The sequence below is a fragment of the Gekko japonicus genome, unplaced genomic scaffold, assembly GCF_001447785.1.
Source record: "Gekko japonicus isolate JY-2015 unplaced genomic scaffold, Gekko_japonicus_V1.1 scaffold15, whole genome shotgun sequence".
NCBI lineage: Eukaryota > Metazoa > Chordata > Lepidosauria > Squamata > Gekkonidae > Gekko > Gekko japonicus.
In genome coordinates, this window is record NW_015165830.1 from 68 (window position 1) to 10,002 (window position 9,935).

At 45.6% G+C, this 9,935-nt stretch overlaps 1 protein-coding gene across 1 annotated transcript in view; it reads left to right on the forward strand.

Annotated features, from left to right (window-relative positions):
• Nucleotides 1–470: 470 nt before the first annotated feature.
• The window catches only part of LOC107110008 (deoxyribonuclease gamma-like), a gene marked incomplete at its 5' end in the record, with an annotated part of 21,074 nt that continues 11,609 nt past the window's right edge, over nucleotides 471–9,935 (forward strand). The window contains one exon of the mRNA XM_015410715.1: nucleotides 471–628. Within this exon, the coding sequence (XP_015266201.1) occupies nucleotides 471–628 (158 nt within the window). The remainder of the gene's footprint in view (nucleotides 629–9,935) is intronic.

Consider the following 9,935-nt stretch of genomic DNA (forward strand, 5'->3'; position numbering starts at 1 on the left):
GCCCAGTCTGCATCTAGCATTTGCTCCGCTGTTCCCCTCTACATTGCATGCCACTTTCACTTTGATTGATTCTCGGGTTTTATGGCAGTGTCCCGACTGCATGCTGCTGTCAGTTTGTTTGATCTCTCAGTTTTATGGTAGCCGTCTGCATAGATTTATGGCTGTTTTATGGCCATTCAGGGATGTCTATGCAGTCAGTACGGCATTGGCCTGGGGTATTTGAATGCTGTTTTGAGTCACATCTTTTTCTGTTCCAGTGTGGGTTTGGTAAAACAGCAGAGCAAATGCTAGATGCAGATGGGGCCAAAATCAAAATATAAGCATCCCCTATTGTTCTGGCCCTTTGAACTGCCAGTAAGAGACAGCCATTGGGGGGGTTGTCTGTATTTCAGAGAGCTGGCGTACATCTTGTGACCTGCACTGAGCAATCATTCCTTTTCAACCTTACCTTTAATGATCTCCCTTTTCAGAACTTCATCTTCATGGGGGACTTCAATGCTGGCTGTGGCTATGTCGCCAAGAAGCACTGGAAGAATATCAGGCTAAGAAACCACACCGGATTTGTTTGGCTTATTAATGACAAAAGCGACACCACTGTGAGAGCCAGCACCCATTGCCCATATGACAGGTAACCGTCCGCTTTAGAGCTGCCTCCTCATTAGCAGGATATCCATCATCCCTACTCCATGCCGGTAAGAGGCCAGGCCTGCACTACCGCTGGCTTCTCCAGTGCTGTGCTCAACTGCCTCCAGTCCACCAGCTCACAAAGCCTGTTAGGTTTCCTGTGTAGTGTGCCACTCCCTCACACTCAGAATATGCATCATCTCCCGGCATTACAACTGATTTCCGGGCATTACAACTGATTTCCAGACTACAGAGATCAATTGACCTAGAGGAAATGGCTGCTTTGGGGAGTGAACCCTACCAAGGTTCCTCCCCATCCCAAACTCTGTCTTCCCCCAGGTTTCACCTCCAAATCTCCAGGAATTTCTGGACCCAGAGATGGCAACCCTATTTATTGCACACATGACAAAGGGGCTGGCCTCTGCTGTACTAATCCATTGATTAACCAAGGAAAGGAGCATGGGTAGCCGATGAGTTTGTGTGGTAGGGCAACTCATCACAGCATCTTCAGTAAACTGGATTATGCGCACTGTTCGACCTGCCACTACAAGTCCTTCACAGATGTACAGTTGCTCTTTCATTGGCCTTCAGCTTGGATAATCGTCTGCACAGACTGATCCACCCGAGACACTTGTCTCCAGCTTCCCAACAAGTCTCCGTCTACCTGCCCTTTTATCCTTGTCAGATGGCCTCTTCTCACCCAGCCCCTGAGCCAGCTGGCAAGTGAGTGCTTCACTGTAGATGAGAGCACCCATGAGTCAGAATTCAGCTTCCTTTCACAGCAGGGAGCAGTACACATCAAATGGTGCCAGAATGATTAGTGATGTCTAATGATAGACCTCTGTGATGAGTAACAGGAGAAAAAAACTTTACTGGGAGAAAGTATCCTCCAATTGCCCTTTGCACCAAGGTCTGTGCAGATAGGTGAGTGGTGCCCTGCAGGGAAATGACTTACCAGGAAGAATGATCACCTCCCACTTTCAGCAGACATCCACATTGCAGAATCAAGATAAGATCCAAGCGGTCAGCCGTGTTGGTCTGAAGCAGTAGAACAAATTTAGAATCCAGTGGCACCTTTATTCAAGGTATGAGCTTTCCTGTGCAAAGCACACTTTTCCCAAATACACTAGAATGGAAGGTAAGGTTCAAAGTTAAAGATAGGGGCTAAGCTAGGGTTGCCAAGTCTTACCTGCTGCTGGAGCGGGGGGCTCCCGGCTTATTCCTGGAGCTTGCGCGCACACACACCACAACCCCGTCACCCGGAAGTGATGCGACCACGCCGGGCATGCTGGGGGTGGGGCCACGACCATCCAAGGGAAAACCACAGTGTTTTCCCTCGGATGACCGTGGCCCCGCCCCCAGCGTTCCCGGCGTGGTCACTTCACTTCCGGGTGACGTGCACATCGCGTACTTTGGGGGTGGGGTTCCCCCTGGGGCCCGATCCGCCGGCGGCGGGGAACGGGCCTCTGGGGCAGGGGTTTCCCTGCCCCCCGGGGGGACTTGGTAAGCCTAGGCTAAGCAGCAGATTAACATGTAACATATCTTCTTCATGTTACATACTAATTTGCTGTTCAGCCCATCTATAAGTTTGAACCTTACCTTCCATTCCAGTATATTTGGGGAAAGTGTGTGTGCACACAAAAGCTCATACCTTGAATAGAACTCTGTTGGTCTTAAAGGTGCCACTGGACTCTAAATTTGTTCTGTTGCAGAATCAAGTTATTGAGGAAATGAAAGAGTCAGTATCTTAAGTTATTTTTCTCCACGAATGCTGTAAAAACACACGGAAGTAGCTATAAAATAGCCACAGATGTACATCTTAGTAACCTAACCCATCATGGAACAGAAGTGAGTCTGAACAGCTACTGGTTAAGCTCCAGAAACCATTCATGCATCTCAGACTTTCCAACTGCACATGGCAGAGACACACTTCTGTGGACCTTTTATTGGCCGCTGCTTTGATGTGTTTTCTTCAGAATGCAAGTAGAAAGGGATACTGACAGTGTAAGAAATTTATAATGCTTGCAGTGATCCTACGCAGTGTTCCCCCTAAGCTGAGCTAGTGTAAGCTGGCTCACAGTTTTTTTAGCCTCCAGCTAACACATTTTTGTCTTAGCTCAGGAAGGATGGCTCCAGAGAAAAATAATTTATGCAGTAGCCAAATCGCTCACTTACAACTTTAATACCAGTAGCTCACAAAGCAGAATTTCTGCTCACAAGACTTCACAGCTTAGAGGGAGGAATGATCCTATGTCTCTAGACCTTCTCATACTGGAGAACTCCATGCATGCTGACTGTGTGCTTATGCTCTACATCTGAAATGTAAGAATCAGCACCTGTAAACAGGAAGTGCTGTGCAAAAATCCTCCACACAACAACATTCTTCCATGAGGATTGTTCTACACGTGCTGTCCCTGTGATTCCCCAGCGGGGATTAGTACTGGGAGTCTCAGCCTCAGATCAATATTCTGTTCGCAGTCTCCCTATCTACAGTTCCATCAGATACATGTACTATGTTCTTGGTCATCCAAGAAATCAAGAACGATGCCAGAAGTCCACTAGTAATAGATAAACCCACTGCCAGTAGCAAAGGCAGGTAAAGACAGAGCTCTCCTGAGGATTATCACAATTCACCTGAATAGGCTCCATTTAGCCCATGTGCATTTATAATGACTTACAAGAATTTTAAAAGATTGATGAAGATGGGCAGCCGTGTTAGTCTGTCTGTAGCAGTAGAAAAAAGCAAGAGTCCAGTAGCACCTTAAAGACTAACAAAATCTGTGGCAGGGGATGAGCTTTCGTGAGCCACTGCACACTTCTTCAGATTAAAAGATTAATCTTCTTAAACAAGAAATAATTTGACTACTTAGAGATGTAATAATTACAGAAAAGTAGAACATTCACTCACATAAGGAAGATCACATGAACAGTACAATGTTAAACAGAGTTACAGCCTTCAGAGTCCACTGAAGTCAACGGATTGTGTTGTAAGTAACTATGGGGAAAGGGGCTCTATATCTACATGGAAGTGCAAGGCAATTTACCATAAGAACATAAGAGAACATAAGAGATGCCAATGTTGGATCAGGCCAAAGGCCCATCCAGTCCAACACTCTGTATCACACAGTGGCCAGAAATACCAGTGCCATCAGGAGGTCCACCAGTGGGGCCTAATAGTCTTCATGTACTGGCTGGGGTTTGTGTGTAATAATGTTGGCGTAGGGTTCACACAGAACAGGGAGACAGCAAATAGGAAGAAACTGCAGGTGAGCACAAATCTCCTGAGTCTCTGGGTCAGTCTTTTATAATGGGTTTCAGGGTGATGCACATGAAGTCCTTGACTTGCCACTTCTGGTTATCAGGAACAGGAACCCACGTAGTCCAAGGAAGATTCTAGGATTGTTGAGTTCCTTGTCCCCTTCCCCCAGGACAAGGTCCAGACTGAAGGGCTGGGAGGCCCTCTGGATCAGGTTGCTCTTATGTCCCTTGCTGTAGCTTCCCACTCCTGCATTCACCTTGGGTGTTGGTCTTCTGATTCTGTACCAGGTGCCTTATGTGCATGGGTCCAGGAACTTCTTTCTGCCACTCGGATTGCTGTGTTGGCAGGACCTGGTATGGATCTTCCCACTTGGGCTCCAAGGCCGCTTTCTCTTTGTAGACCTTAACCCAGACGTAGTACAGCATCAGATGAAATAGGAAATGACGCCTCCTGCTGATGAATTGTAATGTAGGAGGCACCTGTCGTAGCATGTGATGTCTGTGGAACCAGTCTGAGATTGTAAAACCTAATTGTACAAAACTTTCAATACTCCACTCAGTTGTAACCCATATTTAGTCATGTCAGTTGAAAACTAGGTGAAGGCTTTAGTCCAGACAGGATTTCAAAAGGTGTTAGCTGGTGTAGACCCTCTATATGATGGCCATCCCAATGCCAATCTTGAGATGGAACATAAACCCATGGATGTTCATTGAGAGGTTGTGTGGGGGTTGGTGCATATTTTGATCATGATTTCAACATTTGACTAGCTACCCCCCACCTTTTGGGGCAGACTGCATGCCCATCGGTGAATAGATACAAGACAGCATGATTGGAAAAGGAATGTAGAGTCGTGCCAACATGGGCCCACAACTCTTTTTCTCAGGTGGGAGATTGCTGTTGCAGTTCAGAGAGATCAATTGAAGGTGGTGTGACAGAGAAGTGCAGGAGCAAAGGTGTGTGTGTGGGGGGGGATAGGAATATTATAGGCAGACACATGAAGTAGGTCAATCAGTATTCCCTGTTATAACAGCACTATGACCAGGGTGATTCCTTCAATCTGTTCTTTTGATAAAGAGTATTGGGCAATTTTGGGGACATTCACATTGGGCCAAATTATAATTTTAACAGAGTTGGCTTCACACAAGCTTCTGACATTATGAAGTTTGGAAGCCTGTAAGGGGGCAGGCAAGGTATTCAGAAGATCCTTTGCAGGTTCCTCTGAAGCCTCAAAAAAAGGAAAAGGGGGGGAAAGAAAAAAAATCAGACAGTGGCGAAATTACATCGATGGAATTTTTTACAGTTTATAATCAATTGCATCATATTCACACAGTAAATCTCAGCCTTAATGAATTAACAGGGGAGGCAGGGGAAATAAAGACATGGCTTGTTACCTTGTTCTAAAGAAAGAGAAACTGGTGCAGACAGAACATGGGGATGACTGAACCCTCTATACCTGAAGCCAGTACAGTGTCAGATGAAACTGGAAATGACCTGTCCTACTGATGATTTGTAATGTAGGAGGCACCTGTATTTACTTGGCAAGGAAAAGAATGACAATAATAGGTCGCCCTGACCCAGCTAGCCCAGGCAAGCCTGATCTCGTCAGATCTCGGAAGCTAAACAGGGTTGACTGTGGTTAATACTTGGATGGGAGACCTCTAAGGAATACCAGCAGGCGGGAGGATGGCAGGCTTTATTCAGCCACCTCTCTGAATATCCTCCAGGCCCCCAGTAGGGGTCAGTCACCAGGGGTCAACATGATTTCCAGGTGCATACACACGCACACACAAAATACAAAAACACCACACACACACCCAATTAATAATAGGTCAATCAACAGTGCCACATTGTAAGCTGGTTCTGGGAAAACAGGTGCTGGGAGTTGCACACTCATATCCATTTAGCTAGGCTGGCACTGCTGTTGCTGGCTTAAGTCTCTTTGTCTCTTCCTACAATCATGGGCAAAATGGCCCAAAATTACACAATAATGGTAAGCTTGCAACTGTCTATTGTTGGGGTGCACCCTGTTGTGATATTTGATGTTTTTGGGGCCCGTTGATTTTTCGTGCTCCTTGAGATTTTGTTGTGGTGCCTTGTATTGATTTGAATCTGCAAAGCCATGAGTTTATTGGAGAGATTTAACCCCCCCCCCCCCGTTTCTCCCCATTTTGGTTTCTCCAGGACTGATTAGCTACCTGTAAAATCTTACTGGGTGGCCTTTCAGGGTACTACAACACAGAAAGCTTTATTTTCTTTGTCAGTTCAGGGTGAAGACCTTCTAGAAGGAGAGACACCCTGTGGGGATCCTGATCATTATCATCAGGATCAATTTTAGAATGTTGATGCACTAAAGCACACAGGTGCTCATGATGATCCCTTGGACTTTCCTCTTCTTTTTGTTTAGCTTGATGAATCTTTCCCCACTTTATTTGCTTAACAAAAGTATTCACAAGTGCTCTTATCATTATTTCCTGTAAATCACTGGGTTCAACACATACTTTTATTTATTAACTTTTCTAAATCAGCTGGGAGGGGATTCTAGAGGATAATCAGGATTAGGCATGGATTGGCATATTGCATATAAATCTGAATTAGACCAGGGGTTATAAACATGTACAGGATTTGCAGGGGGGGGGCTGTCATGTTTGGATAAGTGTGAACGGGAAATAACCCTGCACCAGGGATCTTAGACATGTCAACATTTATTTTATTTACTGCATATGCTTTGGATGGATCATGTGGCCCTTTAAGTATTGCTTTATTATGTTTAGAATCATATTCTAGCACTTCAAAATGCTGTAGATGTGGAAGGAGAGCTCCTTGCAGAGTCTTAAATATCATCCTTCTGTGTCTCATCCACCTCTCCCCCTTCTCCTCCTGTGTTTCCCCAAAGGATTCAGTGGACGCAGCAGGAGGAGTATCCCTTTCTGCTGGAGTAGAGGGAACTGTCTTTCTGTGCCCAGTAAGGAAAATCTTCCAGTTTAGCATTGGGGGAGGGGGGTAGTGAGACTGGGATATAGGAGGGAAGGTTTTGTTTTTCTTCTGGAATTTTGCCACCCATCCACAGAGAAAGGAAAACTTGTTGGGCAGGAGCTGAGGCTTCTACAAGACCTCTCAGTGCAAACATACACATCCAGTCAAAGCTGCCCGCAGCTGGCCATTGTTCTTCTGGATCCAACTCTGAAGTATACACAGGCCGACAGTCCTGACAGAAATAAATAAATATCTGCTTAGTAAGCACAGGTCCCTATTTTTTTCTAAGCTGGCCAGCACCTAGGCCCAGGGGGCTCTTAGGATCTATTTTCCATTCTGTACCAATATGCAAATTACACTATCACAGCAAAATCCCTCCACTTTTCTTTTAAACACACAGTATCCCACCAATTATTTATAGTGTCTTCTGTCCAAAAGAGAATCCTTCCTTATTTCCTCCTTTCTCAGCATTCAGTATCCCACCAAGAACCAACTCAAAGCTCTTTTTCACACAAAAAACCCAGTACTTCTCCATATACCGTAAATGCACACATGCGCGCGCGCTCTCTCTCTCTCTCTCTCTCTCTCTCTCTCTCTCTCTCTCTCTCTCAGTGCAAACTCAGTTTTGAACGCCCTCACCAAGGTCTTTGACCTCTGGGGGAAAGATGTCTTTCAAGGTGGGTAGTTTACTTTGGCCCAGTAACCTGACGAGTGCCCCACTTTGCATTGCATGGTTTCAGGATGGATTTCATGCATTCCACCTGAGTCTTTTACCTCTGGGGAAAATAATTTCCCTCAAGGCAGGCAGCTGCTCCCCTGGCAACTGACAGGTGCTCCTATGGAGTTTGCTGTTCGATCCACCTTACTCCCAATGATGACAACAAACCTCAAACACAAACATTCAATCACACGATCACTCACTCCAAAACCCAGTCTACAGAGACTTTACCATAAATTGCCTGCTCCATTAGCATTGCAAAATACACCACTAAATTTAGGAGGCTGCAGAAACTTCCAGGATTCTGAAGCAGGGGAGAATGGGAAGAGGGAGAAACACTCACCTCAGCCAGCAGTCCTTGTCCTCCACTCAGATCCTGCCTTCGTCTGCTGCCGAAATAATCTCTCCAGATCTTAGTGGAACCTCCAATGATGTCAGAGGAGTTTACTAAAACCCAGCACAACCCCACTTCTCCAAGATCAATCAGGGAGAGAGAAGACTCACCCAAGGCTTTTGCTGACAGAGCATACAATTTTATTAAGAATGAACATTCTTGATGTGAACAAGCTGGCATTCTGAACAAGATTCAAGTTCTTCCTTTATAGGATAAAACAAACAAAAGGTCAGGACCTGAGATTTGGAAAAAAAGGTTCAACCATTATTTTCTTAAACATTATTCACCCTACCCTCTGTTTAGAGTACATTCCACATTCCTAAGAGGGACATAAAGAAAACAAACCTTTCCTGAAAGATAAGAAAGGCACTGTCCCTTTGACATATGGTTGCTTAGAGATCATGGAGTCAAAGAACAGATTTACAGTGGGGGGATAGGGAGGAATATAACATCCTTAAAATGTATCAAGTCAACATAAGACTCACTAATCAAAGATTTTAAATCTTTCCTAAATTCTTGAAGGTGAAAAAAAAAACTTTGAGGCTTTGTTGCTTGCTTTCTCTGCTTTTTCCCCTTTTCTTTTTTGGGTCTGGTGCATGTGCCGAGGGGCTTTTCGCTTTTCTTCTTGATTTCTCTATTTTCTTTCCCCCCATCTTTTTCTCCCATTCATTTTCTGGTGACTTAATGTGTTGAAAGATTTGAGTTCTACTTTTCACTTGAATAGTTGAGTTGAGTTCCCCCCCCCTTATTTCCTTCCTTTAATTTTTAGAAGGTTGGTTGAGGGGGTGTTGGTGGTGGTTCACAGTTCAGTCAGTGTTTCATTTAAAGGTCTGGTTTGGTGCAGTGTGTGCGCTTCTGGTTCAAGGGGCCATTTAATTGTTAAAAATTGTTCAGATAGTAGGTGTTAAATAGAAATGCTTTTAGTAATAAGGGTCTGTCAGAAATTGTTTAAAACATTTCTAATTAAATTTCAGCGTAGGGCTTTAGTTCCTCCCTAATTAGGCCAGTGATAGGCTTTTAAAAGAGGCAAGGTTCTGTCTGCAAAACAGTAATATAATTAGCCTAGATTAACTTTAAAAAAACTGCTTTCCAGTGGGTGCTCCAGTACTTGCAAGAAGGTGCTTGTAGTCATAGACAAATTTTGCTTTAAGTTGTCCTGTAGTTTCATTTTTCATGAGGTAGCTCCTGTGTTTGTGAAAAGGAAAGCAGTTTTGCTCCAACAGAATATAGTCAGGTGAAGCTGAATAAAGAACCTTCAATTTTTTTAAAACAAAAAGTTTGCAAATTCCATCTCAAGAACAGTTTCTATTAAACTGTAGTCAGGTTTCAGTACAAGAAGTCACTAAGTTCTAAAAAACAAAAGAAACCCCTAAAGCAAGGCTACACCAGGTGTATTTAAAAAAAACAAAAACTTTTTGGTGGGAAGGTTGATAAAAGGGTTTTAGAGTGTGTTAGGTTGTAGTGCCGGTAGCCAGGTACCTAAATTCCCTCGTGTACTACTTAGAAAGAGTTTGGCCTGGGGAACAGGGCCGGCCCGAGGTTGTCCTGCGCTCTAGGCGAGCGCAGATGCCAACCTCCCGGCGGGGCCTGGAAACCATCCTGGCGAAATCAGTGGGCGCTCCACGCTGCAGCTGCCCCTCGATTTGCCCCAGCCACTCGGCCAGGAAGCCCGGCGAGTCTGGGCTGACTAGACTGAGCCACGAGGAGCGGCAAGGGAACCCAGGAAGAGACTGGCGCACTTTCGCTTTCCGCCCTGCTCCGGCTGCCCGTCCCAGAGAGGCACACGGGAAGGGGGAAGTGCGCCAGTCTCGGGCCCTTCGCCAGGCAGGCAGGCCAGTGTGGGCCTGGAAGCACACATGCTGGGGGGCAGCAGGGGGCGCAGGGCTGGGGCTGGCGGCAAGCGAGGGCCCGGGGCAGGGGGCGGAGGCACGGCCTCCCTCTGGGCAGCGCAGGAGGAGCAGCAGGAG